Here is a 15,091-nt window from a genome sequence, read left to right on the forward strand (position 1 = left end):
AAGACTAGTATCACTGAAACTAATTTACCTGAGGGATTAATAAAGTGTATTGAATTCTAAACGCAACATACTGTAAATTACAGGTGGCCAGGCTATCATTTTGTATGGCCTGCAAAAACAAATCGGGTATATTGACTTCATATTTCTTGGTTTAAAACTCAAATGTTTCATTTTCATTCTCAGAAATGTTGAGACTTTACAAGCATTTTTGTTCCCAGCTTCCCGTTACTTGCTTCATTTTAGTCTGATTTTCATAGGAGCACCAGTTTTTTGCTTTGTGCTATTTCTAGTAGATTTACACTGAAAAAAAAGGAATTTAAAATGTTTTTCTTCAGTTTTAAGGAGGTGGGTTTTTCCAGTGCATATGTATTTGTTCAGGTGATACACCGTTCGATTCAAACCTTTGTTTTCAAAAACTACTCAAACATTTTGAAAACTAGAATAAATGTTTGGATTTTATTAGAAAGTTTAAATTGCAATATTTGAACACAAATTATACCAACGTACACAAGAAATAGTTGTTAATCATCTCTTAACTATCCAGGAATGCTAAAAAATAATCATTTGTCTTAATACCACTCAAAATTGTTTAAAAAATTAAATATAACAAAAAACTTTTTAGTTTGGGAAAAATAAAAATAAATTAAAATGGAGCCTTCCTTCAGGTGAAACACTACTGTTTTTGTCCACAAGCACATCCAAACCAAACAAAAAAATGAAAGCTCCTTTGGGCTGCTTTAAGACCACATAAAAATAAAAATGAAAACTGAGGAAAAGAGGGTAAACCTTGGTTCACTACATTTCTTACAGTTTAATTAACATTAACAGTAGAAAACATCCAGGAGGGTATTTCTCTCAAAGCAGCTTCCTCCTCGAGTTCGATAAATTCATCGCGTTGCATTATGGTAATGCACATAATGCAAACAATCATCCAAATGAGGGTCGGCTAGCTTGACTTCCTTGTTCCTTGTGGAGTCTGGCCTGACCGCAGTAGTTTTGCAGGTTATCAAGTTCACACAGATTAATGCTATGCTAACTCTGATGCAGGTCGTACTTTCAGTAGCAAAATTTGTGGTGTGTTCCGCACGTCCACAACATTGACGTCTTTACATTACTTACATTGGCTGCTGCTGGTGGACAAAAACTTTTAATATCCCCCGTCTTCGAAGGGGGCAGGGGTGTGAATGAGTGTGTGTGTGTGTGGGGGGGGGGAGTCAAGTCATTAGCCAATCAAACGTGCGTTTGAGGGGAAATAATGGACTGGCACATCCAGCAAGTGAAAAGCGGTCAATGTAAGTCTGAACATAATTAAAGTACTGAAATTCACTTAATAATGGTAGGCTCAATTCTATGCTTACAACATATAGGAAGACAATCTAAATTACCTATATAACCAAAGTCATAATACCGTCCCTATGCAAACGTACGCCCTTTGGGCCAAGTGTAGTGGGCAGCGTAGCTGTCGTGTTTGACAAGCCGTCGTCGCGGCTGTGCATTCAGTTCAGATGACCTAATGTTGTGCCCAGTGAATGAAGTTTAAACGATGTACTCTGATCCCTTGTCAGGTTTGTGTCAAAGGACCAAATGTCTTCCTGGGATATCTGGGAGACCCTGAGAAAACGGCGGAGGCCATTGATGAAGACGGATGGCTACACACGGGGGACATTGGGAAATGGCTTCCAGTAAGTGCAGGACAATGAGTTGGTGAGCATGAAGAAGGGAAATGATGACAAAGGTTCCCTGAGGGTCTCACCTAATCTTTGGCAGAATGGCACTCTGAAGATCATTGACAGGAAGAAACACATCTTCAAGCTGGCGCAAGGAGAATACATTGCCCCGGAGAAAATTGAGAACATTTACACTCGCAGTGACTCGGTGGCGCAGATATTTGTGCACGGGGACAGTTTACAGGCGAGTAGTTCATCATTATTCTGCCACAAACTGAACAATATTTGTTTGTTGACTTGTCTTGATGTACTGTACTTTATAAGGCATGTTTGGTGGCAGTTGTGGTGCCTGATCCCGACTCTTTACCCAACTGGATCAAGAGACGAGGCATTGATGGCTCCTACTTGGACTTGTGTAAAAACAATGTGAGATTATTTTGTCAGCAGAAAAGCCAAAATGTTCTTTCTCACTTTGTATGGACCCTGACTTTTGCTGTAATTTCTGGCAGGATGTTAAGAATGCAATTTTGGAAGATATCCAGAAGCTGGGCAAAGAAGCTGGACTCAAATCTTTTGAACAGGTGAGATTAACAATTGTTTATCTCGAACTTGACGATGGAAGAAAACGTTTATTTCAACAGTTCAATTCACAAACAAACAGAATTGGCTCAGAAAGTCAGTGCCTACCCAAGTTTAACATTCAAAATCAGTTTTATTATTTATTATTGTTGTATGCTGATTGCAAAAACTATTCAGCACCTAAAATTTTCCACATTTTGTTGTCTTATTTAAAAATGGTTTCCCCCTTATAATTCCACATATAGCACCCCTTTATTCACATTTATATATTTTTTTCCCTAATGTTGCTCATTAATTACGACAAAAGAATAAAATTCACATTTACAGCTTTTGGCCAAAATTGAAATAAACTTTAAATTCTAGAGTGTGTGTGTATTTTAAGAGAGAAAGAAAAAAAGAAAACCCATTTCGGAATATGACTATAAGTGGACTTTAGAAGAAGTGGACCGTAGTGGATACTTTCTAAATGCACCGGAATTAATGTAATTCACTTATCTAATGCAATTTGGAGAAATATATATCATATTTATCATATATATGATATATATTTTTTTCCCCAATTCCCCACCCACCCCGCAATATTCTGAATGAATATTAAGGTATAGCTATCAAGACAAATTTCAAAATTTAGAGTACACTACTACTTCTAATCTAAATCAATTCAGTGCTTTCCTCCTCTCTGCATTTTATTAATTTAAATCACCCCAGTCATTTAAATAGTCTTACCATATAATCTTTTTTTTGTAGGTGAGAGACATTGCATTACATCCAGAGATGTTCTCCGTGCAGAACGGTCTGCTGACACCAACGCTCAAGGCTAAGAGGGCAGAACTTCGGAGTCACTTTAGATCGCAGATAGATGAACTTTATGCCGGAGTTAAGGTCTAAACAGGGGTAGCAAAAAGGGTAACACTTGAATGGGAACATGTCTGCCAGTAACAATCCGGACATTTTATTTGTGTGTTCAATGGAACTCAGTTTGAAAGACGTTCTTTGTAACACTAAGTTTTCCTCAACAGGACACCAAATTATAACTGGTTTTATTTATGAGTGTTAGTTTTATAATGCAGGTGAATAATATTAACTGTGCCTAATATTATGACACATAATATTGACTATTTTTGCATTCCCTGTTTCTCCACCATGTAGTCTAGTATGTTTTCTGCAGGAGGGGCTTTGTTGGTACTTAATACTTGACTTCAATTCTGCTTTGACACACCGCTCGGCTGACAGTTCAATTCTGCCTTTGACACACCGCTCGGCTTACAAGACACTGATGAAATTTGGAATTGAGACCCAGTCTTTTCAAACAATATTGTGTTTGTATAGTAATGTATAAAATACATTTTTTCTCCAAACATGTGAGTACAAATATTAGAGTTCAATAAAGTGCATCGTTAAATTAACATTTCTTGGACACACTTCACCTTCTACTGTTAATGGAACTCTTCGATGCAGCTGAGCAGCAGCTCATCGGAGATTTCGCTGCTGTTCACCTCAAAGTTGTCGAGGCATTCTGAGAATTCGCGGTCGTCCTCAGCGCCTTCTACCCAAGCAGATGTGGATTCCTGATCTGGAGCCACCTGTGCTGGCGCCTGGCTAGGTTCGATGTTGCCTGCTTCGTCCATCATGTATGCTTGGTCCTCCTCATCCTGTCAGCACAGAACAAAATATGAGGGACTAAAATGGTCCGATTGGGCCCTAATGGCCCTAAATGGGTTACTAAAATGGTGGAAATTTTCTGGGACATCAAACATATATGGCGGAAAACACTCAGGTGACTTCAAGTTCTGCTCTGAGACCCGAAATTTCAAAATCCTATATGCATGTGTGATACATCATTGGAAAGCTTAAAATCTCAATTTTCTGGGGGAAGAAAAATTTTGACCGGGAGTGCATTTTTTAAGTTTGTTTTTTTTAAACCCCTAAACCCTAACACGGGGTGAGTGCATGAGAAAGGATAATTAAAGACACCATAATTTTAACAACATATTATCGGGTACTTTCCTTGTTTCGATCCAGACACTGTAATATAACGGGTCGCAATGCAGAAACGCAGGCATCAAGGAGTGGTCAAGATTTTTTTTTCAAATATTTACCCTTTTCATTAAAAAAAAAAAAAAATTCTTTGTTTAGATCGATTATTCATCACCTAAAATATCAGGGAAAATGCGACAATTAATAAAAATTTTTTTTAAAAAAAATGAATTAAGCGATAGTTATGAGGTAGATATCCGTTACAGATTGTTTTTTCATTGTGACGTAAATTGTTCAAAAGTTTTTTTTTTTAAACTAAATATTTGACATCGTTTAATGATTGTAATCTACTAATGATAGACATTTCGAATAATAAATATAATTACCTTCTTTTTACAGCTGTCTTGAAACAAAAGCGGTTGCGCGGTGTCTGTAAATAGGAGTCTCCAGGGTAAAACAGACAAATTAAAAATAGTTCGGGGGCTTAATGCGCCATGAAACTGCTATGGCAGCATACAGTGTATCACAAAAGTGAGTACACCCCTCGCATTTCTGCAGATATTTAAGTACATCTTTTCATGGGACAACACTGACAAAATGACACAATGAAAAGTAGTCTGTGTGTGTCTGTGTTCTGTCAAACACAACAGTTCTTTTGGCTTAAAATACAGCAGTTCATTTTAAAGAGGGGTGCAAGAGCAGAAAACGCTTCTTCAGCCTTGTCTGTGTTTTCCGCCATATATAGGGTGTTACAAAATGTTTGACCTCATTTCATAGGCCAATAATTTTGACAATTTTCATTGGAATGACCTCAATTTTTCAAAGCTTGTGAAGAAAAGTTTTTGTGTGGAACGTTTGGCATTTCTATTCAGGTTAAGGAATGCCATTCATTTCAAAAGAAAAGGCGTTTTGCGTGTAAGAGTATGCTCGGACTCAGTCACCGAAGACAGTGCAGTGTGCCTTCTTCGTACCTCCTCTTTCAGCTAACATTGAAGAACTGAAACAGAGAATTACAGCTGCACTGGAAACTGTTACCGAAGACACGCCACAGCGAGTTTGGCACGAGCGCGAATACCGACTCGACGTGTGCAGAGTCACAGGCAGCGCTCATACTGAACATTTATGAAAATCTGTCATAGAACCAACAAATATTTGTATTTTTCTTTGTAAATTTAACCAATAAAACTTATGACCATCAACATAAAGCGTATTTAGTTTCATTAAGATCCATCAAGTAGTTTCTGAGATATGGGCACTTAGAATGGAGTCAACCATTTTGGAACACCCTATATATTTTATAATTTAGATTTTTAGTGAGGGATTTTAACTTATTAATTGATGGCTATTAGAAAATGTAGAAAATAGAATATTTTACTAACCATCATCATTATGTAACTCATGCAAATCTCCTGTGGCAGAGGGTAACCTGTAATAAATGTCATTTAAATGGTGCTACAAAAATGGACAAAATCATTGTAATACCCACATAATTATCCCTTAGTAAAACAAAAAAATGTGTACACTGTACTTCTTTACAACCTACTTGAGGATCTGAAGTTCCTGCACTCAGGATCGTGACACTTTTGGTACCACACTTCCTCTTTAAGATCCACCACAATTCTGTGCACGAAGATGGCATTCAAATCAGTGCGGCCACTAAGAGGCGGACTGTTATCAGGGGCGTTACCAATGAATCGTACATGATGTTGTTGCTTTTGTGAAACCGGCCAATGTTATCACACCAGCGGTACTTGGCGATGTCATACACCAGCAACTGCTCGGACGCAAAGTAACTCCACCGTCTGATACCTGTCAATATAAAAGATGTTTTACACAAGTAGAAAACAACAAGGCCATAGTGAAAGAAGCATTCATTTTAACTGGGAGATGAATTGGACGCCTATCGCCTGCAATGGCAGCCAACGAGGTAAAAAAATATTTTCCAAGACGTCTAGCGTAACAATGGCACAGAAACATGAGCATTCACCAACAGTCCTCCACATTTCAATTGAATGTCTACCCCAGTCATGAGTTCATTAAAATTTCTAATGGAAAAATGGAAGCTCTTATCATTCAATGATGTTATACACACAAGGCCAATTGATTTTGTTTCATGTGAAATATACTAATTTCATGATCTGAACACAATCAGTGAAGTAATTTGAGAAATGACTTCCAAAAAGGTTATTAGTCCTCAGGTACTCCAGTGTTAAATGCCTGAGTAAAGTACAGTCGTATTTAACTTTAGTGAACAATTTGTATGTATGTATATATATATATATATATATATTTTTTTTAGAACTACCGTATTTGCCTTAAAAGATTTATTCAAGGTACAATTCTTAATTTAATTCTATACAATAGAACTCAATCATTCAAGCAGCATTTTTATAATACAGTACTTTTTAGCATATTAATACATTTGATGTTCAAAGACCATAGGTCTCCCATGATCTACATTGGGGAATTTCCTTTAGGTAGAATTATCACAGTGGTAACCATATCATTGAATAGTGTATTATAATAAATAAATAGAAATTAATAATAATAAAAAAAAACATAACACAGTAACTAACTGTAGACATCCAATCATTTGGCATTTTTTCATCCTTCTGCTGTGAATTAAAAAAAAAGTTTGTTGCTAGTAGACGTCCAATCCATTTGAACTCTGAGGGCTGGCAGCGAATAAACATCCATTCATTCGCTGCTAGCCCCTCCCAGTTCAAATGGATTGGAGATCTATCACTGTCAATGGCAGAGTTAAGGTGGTAACAGAGTATGCCTTTTTACTGCATGACAAAATATTCTTAGTTATGGTTGTTCATTATCTTTACTACTACAAAACTCACTTCCTTGTATTGTGTCCTTCCTAACCACGGTTAATACAAAGTCGTCCACCTCTTGGTAAGGAGACGTCAGGCAGCCTGAGAGCGAATCTATCATAATCAAAATACACCATTTGGAGTCAATGAGACAACACCACTTGTGTGACTCCTGCATGCTCACGTGAACCAGAGGGTAAGAACTGTTTGCTCTGAAGCCTCTTGGTCCTCAAAGCGCAATCCTCTGGGGCTTCCCATGTCAGAATTTTCTGGCCTGTGAAGCTGATCAACACATGAGTAAACATGTTATGGTTCAGTTGGTTTACAGTCAATTTACGGTATTTCAACATACCTCACGTTGCACACTAAAGATGCTAAAAACACGCTTTCTTCTGAAGAAACGCCCTTGATTGGTGTGGAGATGAACTCATTATCCTCTGCTAAAGAGAAGGCAGCATTCTTCCCGACTTTAGAGGATTTATACAGACGGAAATTTCTGTTCTTGGTGTAGACTCCTGATAGGTGTCATCGAAAGAAAGACATGCTCATGTAGTCCAACTTAGACTAAAGAGTCGCAATATACAGTATTTCATGTTACCATTCAGGGAAATATAAATCATGTCTTACCAAGATCAACAAACAGAGCATGGTGGCCATCCTCCTTTTTCACACGAAGGAAGCTGAGGTCCATCTTTTCTTGTTTCCTTTTTTTGTTCTGTGTTCCATCACCTGTCAGCTCGGCATGCATTCCGCTACTATTCATGGCCACCATTATGACAGCAAAATCAAATGAACGGTCCTTGTTTTACAATGGTTCAAACATACAAGGTTTCAAGGCACTTTATATGATTTTTATAGTTACAGCTAAGCCTGTCGCGATATGCAATAATTCCATTTATCGCACGGCAAATGAAAATGAAGGCGGTAATTTTCCCACTGCGATTTATCGCCTCACGTGCATGCGTTTTTATACATTTTATACATTTGAGTTTGCGTGACCATCATTCAATTGGGAGAGGCGGGGCCGAGTGCACTGTCGGCGTACAGCAATGAGCGAGCAGAGTGAGGAAGACAAAAATGGACGGAAAAGGCTGATTTCCAAGCCAAACACCACAGCCCCGGTGTGGGAATATTTTGATTTTAAACCAACTGAAAATGGCGAGGCAACCAAAAAGGATGAACCAGTCTGCAAAATGTCTTTGGAGGTTGTTTCAACAAAGAGGGCCAACTCAACAAATCTGCATGCTCATTTGAAAAACTTTCACCCACTTTAGTTTTCACTGCTTGGTAAGAAAACTGCATCGCAACAAGCGGAGCCTTCCTCGTCACGGCAATCTACAATTACAGAGTTAATCGCTTGATTTGAGAAATACAAACGAGATCGCGCAAAACGCCGTTCCCTAACGTAAAGTGTAGTCCGCTACATTGCTGAAGAAATGAGACTGTTTTACCTGTTTAATGTTGTTTGACACTTAAGGCTAGGTTCATACTGAAAGTCTTAATGCACGAATCAGATTTTTTTTCGTGCTTTTCCGACTCACGTGAAGCATTAACTTGACCAGGGCCGGCCCAGCCTATACGCAGACTATGCAGCTGCTTAGTGCCCCTGACCACTAGGGAGCCCCCATTCTGGCAATTGTTTAATTTATATTCTATTTTATTTACTACAGTTTGCTTTATTTGACTTTTGTGAGTTTTGATACTTGATTACAAGCTTAAAAAAATAAAAGTTCTTCCTTAAATTCTTTCTTTCCTCTTTTAGAAAAATGTTTGGCGCTATCTGCTGTAAGTACTAACAATCATTTGGGATGAGAAGTTTGAAGTATGCAGTGCAACAAAATCTGATTAATATACAAAATATGGACGTATGGGTTGGATTGCATGTATGGGTTTCACAGTACACTGTGACGAAATGGTGGGCTAAAAATATGGGCCCCTTTGCATTATTTTGCTTAGGGCCCCCAAATGGCCTGACTTGACGGTCTGAATGTGACAAGTTGCATAGAAATGGACCATTTCAAATCCGATCTGGGTCACTTTCGTATGTGGTCTAAATCCGATCTGGGCCCCATTTTTCCAGAATGTAGCAGTCTGAACTTTCAAGTCGAATCGGAATTCGTGCAGCAATGACGTCAGCAAAGCGAAAGCGGCAGGCAGGACGGGAGCGACGTAGCTGTGCATTAGCTTCTAGCTTGAACTCTGCTTTTATGCAGAAGCGGGCTTGACCACAGTCATTAAAAAAAAAAAAAAAAATGAAGAGAAGGATAAGCTTGACAATTTTTGATTTTCATTCTATGTACCGAATGAGCAATATTTCAGTATTGCTTACATGGCCGAGATGGGGCAAATTGACGCACCCATGTCATGTCATGCACACAAATCAAGGCTTATGTGCATGCGTTCTATCAGTCCATATAAACTTTGAATAACAAAACTTTGAATAAAAGACTAAACGGGGATTATTGATGTCTGTTATTTGTGTCCTCTTTTTGGAAATCAAAATCTGATCACCCTGGAATGACATACAGCTAGCATGTGTAATTTTTTTTATGCTTCAGCACATGCGGGTCACTTTGCTGACTCTCGGACTGCGAATTAGCGCGCATGCGGGATACGGGCACCCTGGACAAAGGCAGTCTGAACTGGCAGGCCAAAAAACCAGACATGACACAAAATCGGATTTGTGCATTAAAAGACCTGCAGTATGAACTTAGCCTTAGTGAAGCCAAATTTTTGTTACTGCTACTTAATTAATGTATTTTTCTCTTGTTGTTTAAGTGCAATTGTTTGTGTTACTACAACTTTATACCTCTGTGCCTAAATGCTTAAGTTATTGAAGTGCAATTTTATTTTTTCTTGAAAAAGACATTTTATTTATTCTGTGTTTCTGTGCGGTATTGATATAGAATAAATGTTTATTGCGTTTAAATGGGTGTACTTAATATTATTAGTATTATTAATATATACTGTATTCTTACTGTGTTATTGTAAATTGGTTTAAAAAAATGGGGGGTGCAATAATATCGTATATCGCAATAATTTATGAGAGAATTTATCGCCCACTAAAATTTGTTATCGCGACAGGCCTAGTTATAGCCAAGAATTGTTTTTGTACAGTGGTACCTCTACTTTCGAACGTCTCTACATACAGAATTTTCAGGTTAATACATGCCTCAACGGGAAAATATTGCCTCTTGTTGCGAAAGAAATTTAAGGATACATAAGGCAAAAATACAGTATGGCTCTTAGTCGCAGCTCCCAGAGTTTACTGAACATAGCATATTTATAGCTGCTCTGCCATTGGCTATTGCATAGCATTCCTACCATCCATTTGGCTAAGAGGGACCTCTACTATATGTGTGAGTATTCCAGCGTCCTCATCGTTCACCTCTCGTGTTCCGACAGTTTTACATGAGTCAATTAACTTTTATTCTTTACTCTATTTTTTGTTTTTTTTTACATTATGCATTATACTCAGATTTTATTTTTATTATGCAATAATCTAATTGTACCATGTATTTGTTGCATGTTTTTAGGCATTTTTAGGCATTATGAAAGATTTATGTCTGAATTTTGAAGGGCTTGGAACAGAATAGGGCATTGGCCGTAATTTCCGGACTAAAAGCCGCTACCTTTTCCCCTCATTTTGAATCCTGCATCTTATAGCCCAATTTGTTGATTTATTTGGGTTAATAGGTAACACTTTATTTGACAACGGCGTCATAAGACTGCCATAAGACAGTCATAATTATGACATGACATTATCATGGGCATTAATGAATTCTTATGACAGATGTCACTAAGTGTCATCCGGCAAATTATGTCACTAACTCCATTTATGTCCAGCTCGGATCTTTTACATCCATTCAAAAGTGAGATAATTTGCCGCATGACACATAATTATGTCTGTCATAAGCATTCATTAATGCTCATGGCAGTGTCATGACATAGTTATGATGGTCAAATCAAGTTTTACCAAATTCCATAAATAGCAATTAATGAAACAACTAGGACAGTAACTGAAGAAATAATTAGCACAGATCATGAATTTTGTTTGTTATTTACAACTGTAGTGCTGCGATGCATGCTAGGAGGCATGTTGGATTACAGCAGGTGGCAGCAGAGGTTGACTGTCTCCCCCAACAGTGAACAGTGATGGCAAAATGAGGCTTCTTGAAGCAATGAAGCTTTGCAGCCAATTGGTTCAAAGCTTCATGGTGGTTCATTTGGTCTCATGACAGTCTTATGTTGCCGCTGTCAAATGAGGTGCTACCGGTTAATATCTGTTGGTGTAAATATCCCATAATACAGTGACGACAGCTCCGGCTTATAGTCCAGTGCGGCTTATCTATAAACAAATGCCGTTTACGTGTCAAATTTGGTGGGTGGCGGCTTACAGTCAGGTGCACCTTATAGTGCGTAAATTACGGTACATGGAAAACAAGTCTCTACTTTTAAATTTTAATTTTTTAGGTTACGAAACTACTTCTAGAATGAATTAATTTCGTAAGTAGAGGTACAACTGTATGTATATTTACATGTTTCTATTTAGTTACAGAACATTTTGTCAATGTGACTTACCTACCACATTAGCCTTTTCCAAACGTAAATCATTTTGCTAAAATGAAATACATACCTTTCCTCGTTGCATTCATCCAGAGCAGGTTGAAGAATGGCATGAATGAAGGCACCTAAATCAACAATAACATGATTTCATAAAGCTTTCAAAAAGCGCAAAAGCAGTGCAGCTTACATACCAACATGAATGTTGTCTTTGAAAGCCGCATTTTTGAGATTGAAGATAAGGTGACGACTGAATTTGTCATCTGTGCTGGAGTCCAGATTGAGGACGTTTGCTGCCGTGCATTCCACACTATAAATTTCCTGTAGCTTTTCACAAACATACTGTAAACAAAGAAACACAAGCACACATTTCTACATAAATTACAAAACAATACATAAAAAATGAAGACAAATATTGTGATTATAGGATAATTATAAGCACGCTACAAACAAAAACACATTTGCCAACTCGAGGGATTAAAATATTACCTTGGGGAAAAGGTACAAATATAGCGATGTGGTATATTTTTATTGAGTTTGCATTATACTATGCTATAGTTGCCCATTTTGCACAACTAAAACAAACGTACTTCCCTTTGATATTCAAATTCATTGACGTGCACCTATGTAATTATGTACGAAGATGATTATTAGTGACTAAATGGTCAGAGGTAGACAACCTGGATCAACATGGACACCATCTTTTTCCCATCAACCTCACTGTTTGAGGGCTTGTGGAACTCCAAGTCAAAATAGAGTTTGCAAACAACGCCCTCCGGTATCACCTCGTAGCAGTGCATCAAGGACTGCGGGAAGGTCCTGAGGGTCAAATATAAAAATAATGATATATCAAAATTGAAAAAAAAAATTTTGACCTAAAAACAGGAATTTAAAATTACAAAATAAAATTAATAAATTGGTAAGCAACCAAACAACATCCATTTTCAAGCATGAATAAAGTATCTTTCTGTGTGTTTATTGAACCTAATTAAATGTGTTCACTTTTCTTTCAAATGAATGAAATAAACTTCCCACCCTAATTCTAATGTTTTGAACTGCAACTGTGTATGCCATGCAGTATCTTTACCTATAGTAGTGCCACAGCTCACAGTAACTGGTCACCAGGAATATCCTTTGACCCTGAACAGCATTCTCTTTTTCCAGTGCAAAGACATGCACAGGCTGTGTAATAAACGAATATTAACATCAGACAGGATAGAAACCACTTTGGGTAGCTATAGCCTAATTCTATACTGTACCTCCTTGCAGCTGCGAGCAAAGCCAATAGCCATATTTTGGCGATGGAAGAGCTTCCAAACAGAGGAAGGCTGGCACGGCCAAAGTCGAGGCTTATAGCGCGGGATCACAGGACTGTGATGGAAGGCCTCGGCTAGCTGTTCCACCTTCTTTAGACGCTCGCCCCAGTCCTTCATCTTTGCTGTCTTATTTGTCCACATCTAGGAATTCTGTTTGGTAACAACAAGCAATGCTTTTTCTCAGCATTTAACCTGTAAGAGCAGGGAAGTAGAAATCCTGAATCTCAAGACAATGTTTTTTTTTTTAACTGTTATTGTATTCATCTTCACTGTTCATGTTGCAGCCTTTTAAAAACATCTTTATGGCCTCTTCACTGAGCTGATGGACAGCAGAGGGATGGATCTATTGTATTGTATAGTCATTTATCCCACCCTTCCAGGTAAAAATTTTACTAGCTATCAAAACCACAATAAACTAATACCAGGTATGTGGCTCAGCACGCTTATCGGTGACACCCTTTTCCCATTTCGGGTTGAGTCGCCTGATCAGTGATGATCGTGAACATATTGCATTAAGCTGGTTCCCCAAAAAACAAACAACTGGGAAAAACAAAGCTCAGATATTGATGACGTAGTTCAGAATATTGCCTTAAAATGAGATTTCCTGCTAAGATTCATAGACGTTGTAAGTCTTTTTGGTAAAAAAAATTGTGCTGTCACCTTTGATACACAAGCAGGTGTGCATTTTGTTTCCTTAGATGCTACATTTTGTGTTAGTTGTCTCTAAAATGTGTAAATTTGACTACAATTGGGACATTTGCAGTTTTCTAAGCTACGCAAAGCCTAAATTGTTTCTTCATGATACAGCTTTAAAATACGAGAAGAGAAAGAAATAAAATACGATGCTACGGTCTGGCTTTTGATCAGTAATTATAGGAATTGTTTTAATACTTGAAATAAAGAGCTAATATAATCACCATTATTTCCTGAAAGTTTCACCACTACATAATTTTGGTCACATTTTTCTTGAATTAGAAATGGAAAAACGGGGCGAATAGTGCTTTCACCAATCTTTATGATTCCATAGTTTACTTTTTTGTTGACAGAATGTCATGCTCTTGGTATCATTTTGAAGGTTTTGATTGGCACTTTCTATATTTGCTGTTTGTTTTTAATTAAAAAAAAAAAAAAAAAAACATTTTTAATTACAGTTATCTACGAAAAGTAGTTAAGAAAAAATACCTAAGGCACTCAACAGAACTGCAATGTTATATCACAATAATAAAATAGATTAATGTTGAATGCGTGGGTGTCAAAATTAGCATGACTTCATACAGCACCTGAATAGGAAAATAGAATTGAATCATTGGCAAAACAGCAGTAATGACCAAAAATTGCTAATTTGACAAATAAAAACCACATCGCTAAATAACATTTTACATAACCGCTAGCAATATACATTTGAATTTATAAGTCTAACTTACCATTACTTTAGGTCGTGTACGCTTGACAATCATAAAGTAAGTAAGGTGTATAAAAACAAGACGTGTGTCGAAGACTTCTATTTTTTATTGTCGCAGGGAACGAAATGTCAACAAACGCCAGCCATTTTTGTTTTCAATCTTGGCGGGTCTGTAACCGGAACTACGTCACTTTTTTCCGGAAAATTGCCTTCTCACGTGGGCAGAACCATAGATATTACAAATATAAGGCTAGATGTCTAATGGCTGAGTCGGCGGTGTAGGTGTCGTTACCCGTTTTGGATCAGTAATGTTTAAAATATTCTTAACTAGGAAGTAAAATTACCACATCTATGATGAATGTGCTACACCAAACCGTTTCAATATCTTTCAAAAAGTGAGCATCTATAGCTTTTTCAGGCACCGGGGCAAAATGGCCAATGAATGACGATGCGTGTCCCCTTTAGCGTACAGTTCACGCTATATATCTAGCTTTATATACATGATATCTTAAAGTGGAACCAGCGCACGCCGCACTGATCAAAATAGGAAGGCGTGTCAGTACGCTTTTTTGGCGGCTATCTACAGGTAAACAGTAAACACACGCAAACGGCATGGTAACAATGGAGGAATTGCTGATAGACGCGGTGTCTCAATTTCCTGAGCTTTGGGACGTAGAACTAATGTTTTACCGTGAAGCGGTATGCTTAGTTAAAAGTCTTTATTGCTCGAATTGATGCTCTCCGTTAACTCTCGTTCTCTTTCTC

The 15,091-nt window shown here is 37.6% G+C and overlaps 2 protein-coding genes across 6 annotated transcripts in view; one reads left to right on the forward strand and one right to left on the reverse strand.

Moving 5' to 3' along the window:
• The window catches only part of acsl1a (acyl-CoA synthetase long chain family member 1a), a 128,734-nt gene extending 122,495 nt beyond the window's left edge, over positions 1-6,239 (forward strand). Inside the window, exons 18-22 of one of the 4 annotated variants that reach the window (XM_057842401.1) lie at positions 1,566-1,682; positions 1,768-1,911; positions 1,992-2,093; positions 2,177-2,248; positions 3,396-6,239. In XM_057842401.1, coding sequence (XP_057698384.1) covers positions 1,566-1,682; positions 1,768-1,911; positions 1,992-2,093; positions 2,177-2,248; positions 3,396-3,443 — 483 coding nt within the window. In that variant the 3' untranslated portion in view covers positions 3,444-6,239. Of the gene's footprint in view, positions 1-1,565; positions 1,683-1,767; positions 1,912-1,991; positions 2,094-2,176; positions 2,249-2,993 lie in introns of all 4 variants that reach the window. The other 3 variants (XM_057842398.1, XM_057842400.1, XM_057842399.1) reach the window with 3 other exon arrangements.
• Positions 3,270-15,091, reverse strand: primpol (primase and polymerase (DNA-directed)). Of its 2 annotated transcripts, none has more exons than XM_057842403.1 (14): positions 15,017-15,091; positions 12,868-13,116; positions 12,696-12,790; positions 12,289-12,427; positions 11,803-11,950; positions 11,682-11,736; positions 7,673-7,800; positions 7,398-7,560; positions 7,230-7,327; positions 7,073-7,159; positions 5,924-6,032; positions 5,767-5,843; positions 5,603-5,649; positions 3,270-3,898 (listed from the first exon to the last, which is right to left on the reverse strand). In XM_057842403.1, the coding sequence occupies exons 2-14, from the start codon at positions 13,063-13,065 to the stop codon at positions 3,683-3,685; spliced, it is 1,560 nt and encodes a 519-aa protein (XP_057698386.1). In that variant the 5' UTR covers positions 13,066-13,116; positions 15,017-15,091; the 3' UTR covers positions 3,270-3,682. The 2 variants fall into 2 exon arrangements, with proteins under 2 accessions (XP_057698386.1, XP_057698385.1); XM_057842402.1 differs by lacking the exon at positions 15,017-15,091 and adding an exon at positions 14,349-15,006.

The sequence above is a fragment of the Corythoichthys intestinalis genome, chromosome 8 (genome assembly GCF_030265065.1).
Source record: "Corythoichthys intestinalis isolate RoL2023-P3 chromosome 8, ASM3026506v1, whole genome shotgun sequence".
NCBI classification, from domain to species: domain Eukaryota; kingdom Metazoa; phylum Chordata; class Actinopteri; order Syngnathiformes; family Syngnathidae; genus Corythoichthys; species Corythoichthys intestinalis.